Source organism: Cottoperca gobio, chromosome 1, assembly GCF_900634415.1.
Source record: "Cottoperca gobio chromosome 1, fCotGob3.1, whole genome shotgun sequence".
NCBI classification, from domain to species: domain Eukaryota; kingdom Metazoa; phylum Chordata; class Actinopteri; order Perciformes; family Bovichtidae; genus Cottoperca; species Cottoperca gobio.
Window position 1 is genome coordinate 22,864,606 of NC_041355.1, and position 13,769 is coordinate 22,878,374.

The window sequence follows — 13,769 nt, forward strand, 5'->3', positions numbered from 1 at the left end:
CACCCGTGTCTCTAACTCGTGTTGTCCTTAGTTTCCCTTTTCCCTGTGTGTCTGGGTGTAGTGTGGACGTGGACGTGGAACTTCCCCACAGGCAGCCTCCTGATAGCTTCCAGACACACCTGTCCTGCCTGTATCAGCGACAGTATAACGGTGCTCCAGTCACTCATTGCCACATTGTTGTATGCTACTATTCTAAATAACGTACGAGCTCTACTGTAGTGTACAGAGGAAGAAAGAACCACTAACACAGGATGGATGACCCTTCCTCATACAACGTTAACCCAAAACCACATTTTTCCAGGTGCTACTGTCAAACTGGAACACCTAAAACACATTCAATTGCTATTGCAATGTACGCATAATGAATTAAATACACATATATAATATAAACAGCAATAACAATGAACATCACTTTTTTGGTGATGGTGTGGTGCAGGTAGACCGTAGAATCTCCTCCTCAACTCACAACCTACCGGTGTACTGTGGAAGTCTAACCACTAGACCACCACCAGATTAATGCGCACAATCTCAATATAAACTGTTATAAAGTAAATCTTTGTTTAAATATCTAGCTAGCTATAATGAGTTGAATGGCTGTCCCAGTTTAACATTACACTTTTGGCAAATTGGGACATTGTTAAAATCGTATGAATAGAAAAAAAGATTAACATGAACGTAAATGTTAAAAATTCTGATTTACCATAACATTCACCATTACACCCCGTAACAAATGATTCACCCTGTCTCTTTACTTTTCATCTCGTTTCACTGAGAGGTTGTTGAATATGTTGCTAAATGCTATTTGCTCATGAATTGACTGTGTTGAGAAACCAGGCAGCAGAGCACAGAGGTGACACTCTCTGATTTTACAGCAAATCCACATCCGTCTGCTTCTCTGTTACTGTCAAGAAAGATTGGATCTGAAATGAATGGGATTAAAATGTAATTAAATCCTGTTGGCTGAATGATGAACAAGCACATCCTGCCTCATTAATCAGCCAGTGATAAAAGCTCAAAAAGACGAGATAGAGGCTGGACTTTGTTCTTCCACATATGAGACCGTCCTTGTGTCGGGCTCAAAGTTCAGCTCCCGCACACAGTTTCAGGATTGCCACTTTGTGTTTCCCCTCAGTGTCTGAACTCTTACTGTTGCTATTGAGCTGTCTGAGCTACAGAATGACCCGTTGGGCCCTTATTGCTCCCCTCCTGCTCCTGCTGGGCCTGTTGACCCACAGTGCAGTCAGTCAAGAGGCTGAGGACCCAGCTGCTGCTGCAACAGCACCACCACCCCCGGGCCAGGCCTCTGATGGCACGCAGGCGGAGGGCGAGGACGAAGACTGGGGAATGGGCTCCGTCAGAGGCGGCTTTGAGTCAGTGAGCGGATACTTTGACTCGATGCTGGAGTTCATGGGTGGACGTGATGGAGTGTGCCAATACCGCTGTCGATATGGTAAGTCAGTGTAATGGCTGAGTAAGCATCACGTTGTGTGGTTTAGTGTTTAGTATTATTACAATAATAATAATAATAATAATAATAATAATAATAATAATAATAATAATAATAATAATAATAATAATAATAATAATAATAATAATAATAATAATAATGATGATGATGATAGTAGTAGTGTGGTCTACCAATGATACATCATTTTGGATCTTTTTTTTTTCAAAATAGTTTTAAATGTAATCTTAATTGAAAGGAGTAAATGTGTGACACTGATTACATGCAGGGGAAAGGGTTAGTCGAGGGTGAGGTCCACTCTGCTCCAGTGATGCGGTTCCCACCCCAATTACGATAAGGCTCATGGAGAAAACACTTCATTCCTTTTGGGAAATACATTTATAGATATTGAATATTGGCAAAAACAAATCTGCCTCTTCTAAGTAACAAATAAAAATACAGAAGACACTTTCACAATAGGAATGTTCATTTGAATATGCTTTAGATTAGACCCTCATGTGTTTTGTACTATAAGCAGAGAAAGTAAATAATAAACTTTAGATCAGAGTTGTCATTTTTGTAAATTCATATTCAGTAATTAATATGTAAGAGCAAAGCAAATCCTGATTTAAAATGGTTTAAAAATTCACATTTTCTACTTTTGATTTATTGGCTACAAGATTATCAAAATACTAATTAAATAATGTCCCAGGACAGACAGTTTGCTAACAGTGTATGTATAATCTATCCCTGCACAAATGTTCCTCTGTTGCCTTTTAATAAATGAGTGTGGTAATTGACAGTATACCTGATTGATAATACATCGATATTACATCATAAACTGTATAAAGTTGTCATACAGTAGTCTGGGTATTTCCTGTATGGAACAATAATGCAATAATGCAAATCAGAAAACACTAATGCTGTGACACTTAACACTTGATAGGCTTTACTTCTTCTTTTACTTATCATCTTTGTTATCTTCTGGAAGAGGACTGTGACCCCAGCATGATAGGAGAGGCTTCAGACGGTGCCTGGGGAATGTGTCTAATAACATGTGAAAGGTCAAATAATTGACCTTTGTTTCTCTATGTGCAAACATGGATCTACTTTTAAAGCACATTCCTCCTGGCCTGCTGTGAAACATGACCCACATGTGATGTTTTGATTTGCTTCCCCTCTCAGGTAAAGCTCCTATTCCTCGTGTTGACTACCAGATGCCAGAACCTAACGGATGTAGCTCCTACTTCTTTGGTCTTCCTGTTCCAGAGGGGGTATGCTTCTTGTGCTTCTTCTGTCCATTCAGGGAACATTTATGGAATCTATACAGATATAAAAAGCCAAAACTACTACTACTTCTAAAGAACTGTGCAAAAAAGTATTGGTGTTGGAAGAGGGATGACATATGTTTGACCCCACCCAGAGTTACTAACATTTGCTTTGGACCCTCCCCTTTACATACAATCATTGCAACGGCCTTCAAGCTTATCATGTTAATGGCACAATACTGTTTTACACATTTGCACATTAGGAGTGAATTAACAGTTGCCAGAATTATGGGAAACATAACTAATTTTGGTTAAACACGTAAGCTACTGTCTACTACTGTATTTGAACTGCTACTAAATGAAGTTTTCAGCACTGACAATGAGTAAGCAAACAGGGGCGCAGAGGTTCTTAGCAATGTAATGTTTTTGCTTGACCCATTAGCAGAACAAGTTGGGTTGTGCTGAACTAGCATTATTTATTTGTTAGTTTAAAGTTAAGACTGTTGCCTGGTGAAATAATGCTCCTTAAAAATCTAAGATCCACCTCTACTGTTTCTCAAAACTGACTACATGTTAATTGTGAATTCTCAATTCAAAGACATGAGTGTTGTGTCTCTGTCTCTGTCACAACACACCTTGATGAACTATGAAACACGATAAAGAAAAGAAAATAATAGATAACCCCCGCCCCTAATCATTTTCATACAGTCCCTAAATGTTCAGAGAAGTCTACATTTGACTGAAAAATGTAATAACATATTAATCACCTCTATTGTGTACCAGATGGACATGGGCATCCCTGCAATGACCAAGTGTTGCAATCAGCTGGATATGTGTTACGACACCTGCGGCTCGAACAAGTACCGCTGCGACTCCAAGTTCCGCTGGTGCCTCCACAGCATCTGTTCCGACCTGAAGAAGAGCCTCGGCTTCGTGTCAAAAGTTGAAGGTTGGTAATGTTTTAACCTTTATGTCATCCAGCGCAGGGTTACTGCACCAAACTGCCTCAGCCTCACCTTTAATAATTCAACAGCTGAGTGTGTGTGTGTGTGTGGGGGGGGACACACTCTATTTTCATAAAGTACTTGCAACTGTGGGTATGGCCTAAGTTAACTAAGTTAGCTAACAATGATGTCATGTTGACCAGTTGTGATACTTATCAGTCATTATTTAAATGTCCCCCATTGATAAAAGCAGGTGGGTTTGGAAAAGTTCACTGCTGGTCTGGGGACCTTTCAGAAGCCTGTGTCTCAGTCACATTTGAAATGTTATAAATGTGGGTTTAATGTTTTGTATAAAACCCTTTTGAAGAGATCCAAATGTTCAAAAACATTCGGCTAATATTTAAAAAATATTTATTCTTGAGCTTTATTAAGTAATACTTAAAGGGACAGTTCAGCCCAAAATCAGAAATACATATTTTCCCTGTTACCTGTGGTGCTATTTATCAATCTGGATTGTGTTGGTGTGAGGAGCAGAGTGTTGGAGATATCAGCAGTAGAGATGTCTGCTTTCTCTCTAATATAATGGAACTAGATGCTCTCGGCTTGTGAGGCTCAAAGCACCAAAAACATCCTTTGAAAAACTGAACAGCAAAGTCTCGTTCCAGAAGTCATGACTGAAGATAATCCAGACCGTGTTGTGAGCAGTTTAATGTAGGAACTATTTTCTTTCTACCGTATCACCCACAGAATGAAGTGTGCATCTACTCATGGACGACAGGCTCTTCTGAGCTAGCTAATGTTACAGCTCAGCTGAGGAGGACGCCATTAATGTTTACATCTCGCAATGTCACAAACCTCTCGTCCATGAGTAGAAGCACATCGTCTTCTGTGCGGTGATATGGTTGGTGTGTGTAGTTCTGTAGAAAAAAATGTGTTCCTACATTAAACTGCTCACAACACGGTCTGTGGATTATCTTGAGTCATGACTTCTGGAAAGAGACATTGCTGTAAATGTAAATCTATGGTATCTTTTGGTGCTTTGAGCATCACAAACTTTACAAAACAGTTGTTTGTTAAAAATCATAGCAAAGAAAGACTCCAGCCCCAAAAACATGGGGGCAAATGTTGATCCACTGAACATTTGTAACTGCATTTCTAGTATCTTAAAAGAGTCTGGACAGTTTGGTTGGGTTCTCCACGATTTCAAGTATGTTTTTGCTTTTGGCTGTTTTATCCCTTTTGGAGCGGCACCGGGGGAAGCCCCCACGCGACCGGAAAATCCCGTCAAATTCTCTCAACCCTGGTTTCACCAGGCCGGAGAACGTGCTCCTCTTGCAGTCCGCTGGGCTTTATGGTGATCCCCCTCCCTCTGGTCCTCTCCCATCACATCTGTCCAGTGCGCTTCTGTGGACTTGGCCCGTCTGATGAGCCTCATGGCTCTACAAGACAACTTTATTATTCCTGCTAGCCGTGTTCCTGACCTTGTATTCGGTTTAAACACCAAGAGAGAGACATCAAATAATCCACCTACGTCTATCTGTAGATGTCTAATTGTACTGTTATTGTTGATTTCAGGAAATGTGCAACCTAACCCTGGACCAGATTCTGTTGTTAATTTTATCACTCCTGCAGATTTTAAATCGAGGTCTGGTCTTGGTCTCATCCATTTGAATGTGCGCAGCTTGATTGCTAAAATGGATATGATTCGTATTTGGGCACATTCAACTGATGCTGATATAATAGTGATATCTGAAACCTGGCTAACCAAATCCATTCCAAACAAGGATATTAATATTGATGGCTACAATGTATATATGACTGATTGACCTAAAAAGGGTGGAGGTGTTGCAGTCTTTGTTAAATCTAAGTTTCATGTAAAGATTCTTCTCTCTACATCACTGTAGACAATTTGAACTTTTGGCTCTTGACTTGAAAGTATCAACAGCTCTCCATATCACTGTCGTTGGTTGCTACAGACCACCTTCAGCTGTCAGTGACGCTTTACCATCTTTAATGCAGCCTTTGTTCAGTCTTAACTATAGTGAAATTGTCATTGTGTGTGACCTTAACTGGAACTGGCTGCTACCAGCATCAGAGGACTTTAAAAAATACTGCAATTCCTTAAATCTCTTTCAGATTGTTGGTAGTCCCACTACACCCAATCTGAAATCTCCTGAAAAATCCTCCTTAATTGATCTTATCCTCACAAATACTCCTCATAAATACACCACTGCTTCTGTATTTGCAAATGACATCAGTGACCACTGTGTCATTGCTACATTAAGGAATACAAAAGTCAAAACCCTGTGTCATCATAAAGCGTGATATGAAACATGTTGTGGAGCAAGGTTTCTTTCATGACCTGTTTCTCTTCGATTGGGAGAAAATCAATCTCATATCCGATGTTGAAAATGCCTGGAAATTCAGGAGTACAGGTCTTGGGTCGGATTGGCTGCTCTTCAGGCAGCTGCGAAATGCGTGCACTGTTAAAAACAGAAAAGCCAAATCTGATTATTTCCAAACTGAAACCACAAATAACTTAAATAATCCCCTTAAATTCTGGAAAACTATTAAATCAATAGCTGGAAATAAAAATGTGATGGAGCTTCCACCTTGTATTGTCAAAGACTCTCTTCAAATCTCTGACAAGGCAGAAATGCTTGGTTGTTTTAATGAACATTTTATTGCCTCTGGTTCCTTGTTTGAATCTCAGAACATATCTCAAGGAGCCCCTGCTCGCTCTGAAGGTCGTGTCTGGCAGGGTCAACCCTTCAGCAACAGTCTGAGGTGCATAAAGCCCTTAAAAGTTTAGACACAAGAAAATCAGCAGCCAGATAACCTGGAGCCATACTTTTTAAAGTTAGCAGCTGATTTCCTCGCCTCGCCCCTGGCATATCTTTTCAATCTATCCCTGGAGACAAACTAAATTCCCCTTATTTGGAAATCTGCTTTAGTTCTCCCACTGTTGAAAGGGGGTGACCCCACTCTCCTAAACAATTACAGACCCATCTCCAAACTGTCTTAAATAAAGTGCTGGAATCATTGGTAAGTCAACAACTAAAGTACTTTTTAACGACTAATAATATTTTATCTGACCTTCAATCTGGTTTTACGAAAGAACACAGTATTACAATGGCCGCCTTAAAAGTAGTAAATTACTTTATAAATATCTTAGACAATAGAGAACATTGTGCAGCACTTTTTATTGACTTATCCAAGGCTTTTGATACATGCCTTATTGTCACAAAGACTCTACAGTATAGGTCTCTCAGATCAAGCTGTCTGTTGGTTTGAAAACTATTTATCAGGTAGATCACAGTGTGTGCGGGCAGAAGGTATAACTTCTAGTTCTCTTAATGTATCCAAGGGTGTACCACAGAGATCAGTTGTAGGACCATTGTTATTTATCATTTATATAAATAATCTTAATCACAATGTTTTAAATGCAAATTTCCATTTTTATGCTGATGACACATTAAATTACTGCTCTGCGTCCTCCCCAAATGAGGCTCTTTGTCAGCTCCACATTGCTTTTAACATTGTACAATGTAACTTGTGTGATTTGAAACTTTTTTTAATTGCTGGAAAGACGAAGCTCATGATGATCTCGAAAGCAAAAACCAAACACTTGAACCTCCCTCCTATCACCACTTCACAGGGTTTTGAGATTGAATCTGTGTCTGAATCTGTGTCTCAGTTCAAGTATCTTGACATTATCATTGACAATTCTCTTTCTTTTAAACCTCACATTTTAGAACTTTTGAAAAAATTAAGAATTAAATTAGGTTTTTATTTTAGAAACAAGTCCTGTTTTTCTTTCGAGGCCAGAAAGAGATTAGTCTCTGCAACGTTTTTGTCTGTGCTGGACTATGGAGATGTTTTTTATATGAATGCATCTTCTCAGTGCCTCAGCTCTCTGGATACCGTCTACCACGGGGCACTGAGATTCATAACAAACCTCAAAACCCTGACGCATCACTGCACCTTATATGCTCGTGTTGGATGGTCTTCCCTGACCACCCTTAGACTGAAACACAGGCACATCCTTATTTATAAAGCTATTCTGGGTACTCTTCTACAATACCTAAGGATCTACATTAGTAGGAAATGTAGTGGACCATATCGGCTTCGCTCCGAGGGCTTTTAGTTACGCTGCTCCGGCTGCCTGGAACCAGCTGCAGAATGAGCTGAAACTCAGAGAGCTGGTCTCTCTGAACAGACTTAAAGCAACTCTTAAAGACATTGAAGCAGACCGCTGTGTCTGTAAATGTTTTAATTAATGTTGTGATTGTGATTGTTGTTTTTGTCTGTAACTGTGCTGCTGCCTATCTTGGCCAGGACACTCTTGAAAAAGTCTCAATGAGGCCATATCCTGGTTAAATAAAGGTTATAAATAAATAAATAAAACAAGCTGAGAGCATCTAGTTCCATTATATTAGAGAGAAAGCAGACATCTCTACTGCTGATATCTCCAACACTCTGCTCCTCACACCAAAACAATCCAGATTGATCAATAACACCACAGGTAAGAGGGAAAATATATATTTCAGATTTTGGGCTGAACTGTCCCTTTAAAACTTGCCACGAATCTATTATTCAATGTACTATTAAATGAATCGTATACTGAATCAATCTAAGAAAATGTCAAACACTACCTACGTTGGTACGTACTGCTCTGCACTGACTGAGTCCTGTTTCTGTCACTTTCTATCCTCAGCATGTGAAACGGTGGCAGACACCTTGTTCAACACAGTGTGGACTCTGGGCTGCAGGCCCTACATGAACGGCCAGAGAGCAGCATGCTACTGTCAAGGAGAGGAGAAAGATGAACTTTAGATTAAAGCTTGAGCCACTCTCCTATTTATAACAGCATCAACTAGAGCAACACATCACAAGATGAGTGCGTTATGCTGTTGCAAAGACTGCTATGGGACTACTTGAGTAATTTATTTGGAAGTTCTGGTTTTCATTATTTCACTTTGCAGCAACATTTAGATGTTATTGTTGAAAGTTCAACTGTGTTGCAAACCCAAACTGTATTTGTTATTTTGTTTGTAGGAGGTCTGTAGTGTTGGTATTAGAACCAATACAGTTGGAGAAGGCATATAATTAATAGCAAAAGTGTCTGTGTTGTGAACTCCACTGTACACAGACAGCCTCTGTGTTATCATGTCGTACTTAAGATGGTCTCCCGTGTGAATAAACTTTATTGACACAAATGAATGCAATTGTTTCATTTCATGGTACACTACTGACAACGTCCCACAAAAGTCCTCAGATCATTGCTTTAATACTCTGTCCAGATATCCATTACGTTTACATTGCAAATAGTTATTTGCTGCTATATTAATGCTGTGAATGTCGTATATAGAACCTTTAAGTTGATTGATTTAGTAAGCTGCTATTGATTGTCAGGGGAATTCAACAGGGCACCCAAATAATAAAACATGTTTTATGTAGCGATACAGCTTTAAAAAGGGGAACAAAGTGGTGCCAAAAGAATAAGGCTGTTGACTCAAAAGGGTTTAAGGGTTCATCTACTGCACACCAACTACTTTAGTAGTTTACTTTACTTTCAGGGTCAGCTCGACATTGTGAAATATGTGTGTTTACATCCGAAAGCTCCCACTTGGTCTAGTTCAGCTTGTGTTTGGTCAGCCGTAGTTGTGATGTGTGCCTAAGCTCTACTTCCAGATCAGTGTTAACATACTGTACATTAAAGAGATAATGTTTACAGCATAGGTCTTCAATAGGGGGTCCGCGGAGGTACTGCAGGGGGGGTCGCAAAATAGTTGTAGATAAAGCAAATATTTATTTATTTTTGCACATTCACCCCCTCGCACAGAACTCTGACAGCACCACCCGGCCCCCGCCTTTGAATACCGCTGTAGTAGGGGGTCCCTGCCCCATGCTGCACCAGTTTGGGGGTCCTTGGCCTGAAAATCTTTGAAGACCCCTGGTTTACAGTGTTAACCTGCTCAGAATTAAGAGTTGAGTTCTCCACTAACTCAGTCGCACTCTCAATGGACACTTAGAACAAACTGACCTGTTGGTGGCACTACATCAGTCAGGGGATCAACAACGTCAGGGTCAAAAATACTTATTCTTTGTTTGCACGGTCACGTTAATCCTGTCATGTCACCCAATGTGTTACGCTGTGTATGTCATGTCTCCTTTCACTCATCTAAAAAAACTAAACAAATGAACACAAAGCCTGCAAAACATATATAGTTTAATCAATTGTATACAGCACAAAGAACCAAAGGCTGTTTAGAAACAGAGTTACAAAGTAGTGATATTCACAGAAATGTAGAGCTGAAACAGGTAAAACCTCTCTTAGAGCAAACTGGTCATTAATGGCACAAAAATATTATTTTGAGGAAGATATCATTTACTTGTTAAAGGATGATTCAGTCAAAGTCCGAAAATACGACTTCAATACTAAATGTTCTGAAACATGTTCATCATTTTGGCGCTGTGGCGCCTCCATCCTCGTCACTGATTTCTAAGTGATTTGTTTTTTGTTGTTTCCGAAACTCCTTATACTTTTTCCAAAATAAATTCTGCCTCTTTTTTGCAATTTTACAATTCCCCCACTTCTTCTTTTGGCTTTTTGTGAGCGTCATTAGACAGCGATCAGGGGCTGGAGTCTTAGTGCTGATGACCTGCAGGCAGCGAGGGGCGGAAACATAGCCAGTTTGGCCTTCACTCTTAGACAGATCTGGATTTACAAAGAAGTTGATGTTAGGAGAGTCGTGATGAGGGTAAACCATGTCAGGTGCCCCTACAGAGCCAGGAAACTCATGGTAGGCGTTTACTGGATAAGGATCCCCGTCGGGGTAAAGGGAGGGAGGAATGCCACTCTGAGTAAGGGCCCAGTAAGTGCCACTATCATAGGCAGTGTACTGCGAGTCCTGGGACAAACTGTAATCTGGAAAAGCAGCAGGTGGGGGATGGGGGTATGTTTGGTTTTGTGAATATGGATGTTGATATGTATACATTTCTTCAGAGTCTTGTCCGTCATTGTCTTTACACGCTTCTTTGCTGTCCTGGTTATCGTCATGGCGTGTAAGTCCATCTCTGCTTCTGTCTCTGGAGCGGGGGCCTTCAGACCTTTGTTTGGAGTCTTTGCTGTGGGAGCACTGATGGCGAGAGGGGCTTCTAGACCTAGTCGACCTTGAGGAGGAGGAGGAGGAGTTACTGTTATGTCTTTGGGAGCCACTCTGCCGACTCTCCTGCTGCCTTCTGCTTTTAGCACTTGTGTCTTTATGCTTCTTCCCATACAGTCTCTCCTGAGTCCGGTCTGATAGTTTGCTCATCTCTTCCACTTCCATGTTCAACCCCAGGGTTTTAAGAATGTTCTGGAGCTGTTCACGCTGCTCATCCACCTCTGGTTTTTCTTCTTCTTTCTTCTTCACTGCTAAGGGAGACTTGGATCGCCCTCTAGAACCAGAACAGCAGTCTCCTCTGTCATTCTTCTTCTCTTCTTCATCATCATCATCAGGTAGGCAAAGTCTGTCTTTGAGGTATCTCTCTTTACTGGCCTGGTCAGTCTTTCTCTCTCCACTGTTGGTCTGACTGCGGCCCAGCAGCGAGGCTCCACTATTTTGATCCTGGCTCTTGCTCCTGAAGCATGGATCTGACTTGTTCTCCACGACAGGGGGCTGAATGTTTAGGAGGTCCTCACCTGAAGGAAGATCTTCACTGTCATCGTTGACAATCCTGCTGAGAAAGTCCATGTCCACTCCTTTGTTGAGCACGCTGAGGAAGCGCTGGAAACCCTTGTTGACGCTGTTCTCTTCCTTGGCTGGTGAAGCAACGCTTTGACTGGGAGGAGGCGGTGTGACGTCAGGGACCTGGGAAAGGACAGATATACATTGCTTTTTGTTAAAACGTTAAATCATGAAAACAAGACATTATAGCAACCAGACTAGACTTACTCATGCTTGGTACTTTCTTTAGCTTAAGTACCAACATTTTATTTTATTCTACCCCTCTCTCCTGTTTATCCTCGTGCTCCTGCTGCAGCCTTCACTTTAATCTGACGGCATTCAATTCAGACTTGTGCCATTTTGAAAGTGATAGGTATGTGTTTTAGATCCGACCTGGTAAGATTGCAGTCATGACCAGGGCGCTTATTCAGACAGAAGACCAACATGTTAAATTACCATCAGATGAAAACAAAGGGGTGCAGGCCTGACAGGGCGTCATGGACCTTCTGTGCTGAAATGTTATATATTGGCCAATATGAACTGTGATACCAATATATGTGCAGTAAGCTAATATCGGTTTGGCCCTGTACATAAACACAATGATGGAGTTACAGAGTTATGCATATTTGTATGTGTTAACAGCCTATATTGCAATACTCATCACAGTATTATCCCAACATAATATGATTGATAAGTATTTAAAAACAATATGGTTAAATTATGTTCATCTTCCAAGTTTCCATACGGCACCCTGTCCAGGGTGTACCCCGTATCTCGTCCAGTGCAGCCTGGGAAAGGCTTCAGCCCGCAGCGGCCACGTACAGAATAAGTGGCTCTGGATAGAATATACACGGCTGAATAGATATTTGATTATTATTGTCATCAGTATGCAACTTTAAATATACAATATACAAAATTCATGTGTGATTTTGTGTCTTCTCTTATTTTAGTTTTTGTATATTTTAAGTTTATATGATTATTAAATATGTCTAATGGCTATATCTACAAAGTAGGGGGCAAAAGGTATTACAAACCTCTCTGCTTCCAGGCAAAACACAGGGACCCCCACATCTCTGCTTCATCAGTGCCTTCACTCTGAGCTTCAGAGGATGCTCGTTCTGCAGGAGACCATCTTTGCTCAGCCTGGATGAGTTCATTCTCTCTTTTGGTGACCAGACCTGAACAACGATGTACATTGCGTACATTATACAGTATATTATCTGGAAAGCAGTTGGTCTCTGCAAATTAAAAATCAAAGCACCATCTCAAAGTAAACGATGATGAATGATCTCAAACAGATTATTTATTATCTGATCCTTCAAGCTATTACTTACCTTTGAAAGAAAGCTATCAGGATGTCTTTGCTGCAAAATGACATGCACCCGGTCTTTAAGAGTTGCACCTTTGCATTTAGCTGATTGCTCATTACAGGAAAAGTCTGCCGGCGTTGTCTTCAGTTCAACTGTTTTCAGAGCAATAGCAGCTTTCTTAAGCATTATGCGTTCCTCAATCTCTCTCAGCTCTTTCTGCTTTCTTGCCAGCTCTGGATCCTCTCGATCCATTTCAAGTGGTTCTCCATCTGGGTCCGCGACTTCTGACTCGTTAATGTAAAAGTTATGCGAGGAAGGACTTTGTGCTTCATCGACAGTGTGTCTCGGGTATTCACAGTGAGGGTCCCCCTCAGTAGCAGTTCTTGAGGAATGCTCCATGCTGTTATTAATATGATTTGAGTGCATATTTCTCTGAATTGCTCGAATGGCATCCCAGTCGAGAAGATTCATTTTTCAGCCAGTCTGTAAATTCACTCTGTGAAGTAGAAACAATGTGGAGAAATGACTGAATTAGACCAGACCTGTATGCAGAACATGTTAAATGCCTTTTGCACAAGCCCCCACCTCGCGACTGTTGACACAATGTTTTTCAGTAACGTTACCAAAGACTAACTTGGCTCACATATGGACTTGAAAGACAAAGCCTACCGTTTGATAACCCAATCTCGATGGCACTTTGACATGGTGTAACAAGTCATTTAGCAAATTAAGGACGGAACACACAGCAAACCTGACGTTAAACCCTGGCTTTAGATAGCTTTACAGCTAACACACTGTTTACCTGCTACAGCGGCTTAAAACTGTCGCATCACGGGAAAAGTGAAACTTTAAGGCTGTTGCTTCGAAAATTAAGTTCTTAGATGATGACAAAACGGACCTTTGGATTGTTTCAGCAGTAGGCGTGGACAACCATTAATGTTGACATTAAATAGCTTGAACTAAGGAAGAGGGGCTAAGACTGAGCTCACTGCTTCGGTGGTGTTGAAAAGTTTATATAAACAGCGCCACCTGCTGCACGGAGTACCAACACCGCAGTAATAATTCGGCTAATGAGTGATGGAAATATAAAC

The 13,769-nt window shown here is 40.8% G+C and overlaps 2 protein-coding genes across 6 annotated transcripts; one reads left to right on the top strand and one right to left on the bottom strand.

The window, feature by feature from the left end:
* Positions 1 to 1,138: 1,138 nt before the first annotated feature.
* Positions 1,139 to 8,505, top strand: LOC115012803 (group XIIB secretory phospholipase A2-like protein). Of its 2 annotated transcripts, XM_029438617.1 has the most exons (5): positions 1,139 to 1,450; positions 2,630 to 2,718; positions 3,496 to 3,661; positions 3,907 to 3,909; positions 8,374 to 8,492. In XM_029438617.1, exons 1-5 carry the CDS (start codon positions 1,177 to 1,179, stop codon positions 8,490 to 8,492), a joined length of 651 nt encoding a protein of 216 aa, XP_029294477.1. In that variant the 5' UTR covers positions 1,139 to 1,176. The 2 variants fall into 2 exon arrangements, with proteins under 2 accessions (XP_029294477.1, XP_029294468.1); XM_029438608.1 differs by lacking the exon at positions 3,907 to 3,909 and having other exon boundaries at positions 8,374 to 8,505.
* Positions 8,506 to 9,869: 1,364 nt separating this feature from the next.
* On the bottom strand, positions 9,870 to 13,715 carry LOC115007228 (uncharacterized). Of its 4 annotated transcripts, none has more exons than XM_029430272.1 (4): positions 13,577 to 13,715; positions 12,703 to 13,174; positions 12,403 to 12,546; positions 9,870 to 11,512 (listed from the first exon to the last, which is right to left on the bottom strand). In XM_029430272.1, the coding sequence occupies exons 2-4, from the start codon at positions 13,147 to 13,149 to the stop codon at positions 10,121 to 10,123; spliced, it is 1,983 nt and encodes a 660-aa protein (XP_029286132.1). In that variant the 5' UTR covers positions 13,150 to 13,174; positions 13,577 to 13,715; the 3' UTR covers positions 9,870 to 10,120. The 4 variants fall into 4 exon arrangements, with proteins under 4 accessions (XP_029286132.1, XP_029285900.1, XP_029285973.1 ...); XM_029430040.1 differs by having other exon boundaries at positions 12,403 to 12,606; XM_029430113.1 differs by having other exon boundaries at positions 12,403 to 12,606; positions 13,481 to 13,633.
* Between the last annotated feature and the right edge of the window lie 54 nt (positions 13,716 to 13,769).

Coding starts and splice junctions, on each gene's coding strand:
- LOC115012803 (XM_029438617.1), top strand. CDS start 1,177: ATGACCCGTTGGGCCCTTATTGCTCCCCTCCTGCTCCTGCTGGGCCTG. Junction 1,451..2,629: donor CCAATACCGCTGTCGATATG/GTAAGTCAGTGT, acceptor TTCCCCTCTCAG/GTAAAGCTCCTATTCCTCGT. Junction 2,719..3,495: donor GTCTTCCTGTTCCAGAGGGG/GTATGCTTCTTG, acceptor ATTGTGTACCAG/ATGGACATGGGCATCCCTGC.
- LOC115007228 (XM_029430040.1), bottom strand. CDS start 13,149: ATGAATCTTCTCGACTGGGATGCCATTCGAGCAATTCAGAGAAATATG. Junction 12,607..12,702: donor CTGATAGCTTTCTTTCAAAG/GTAAGTAATAGC, acceptor TTTAATTTGCAG/AGACCAACTGCTTTCCAGAT. Junction 11,513..12,402: donor TTTTGCCTGGAAGCAGAGAG/GTTTGTAATACC, acceptor GTCCTTTCCCAG/GTCCCTGACGTCACACCGCC.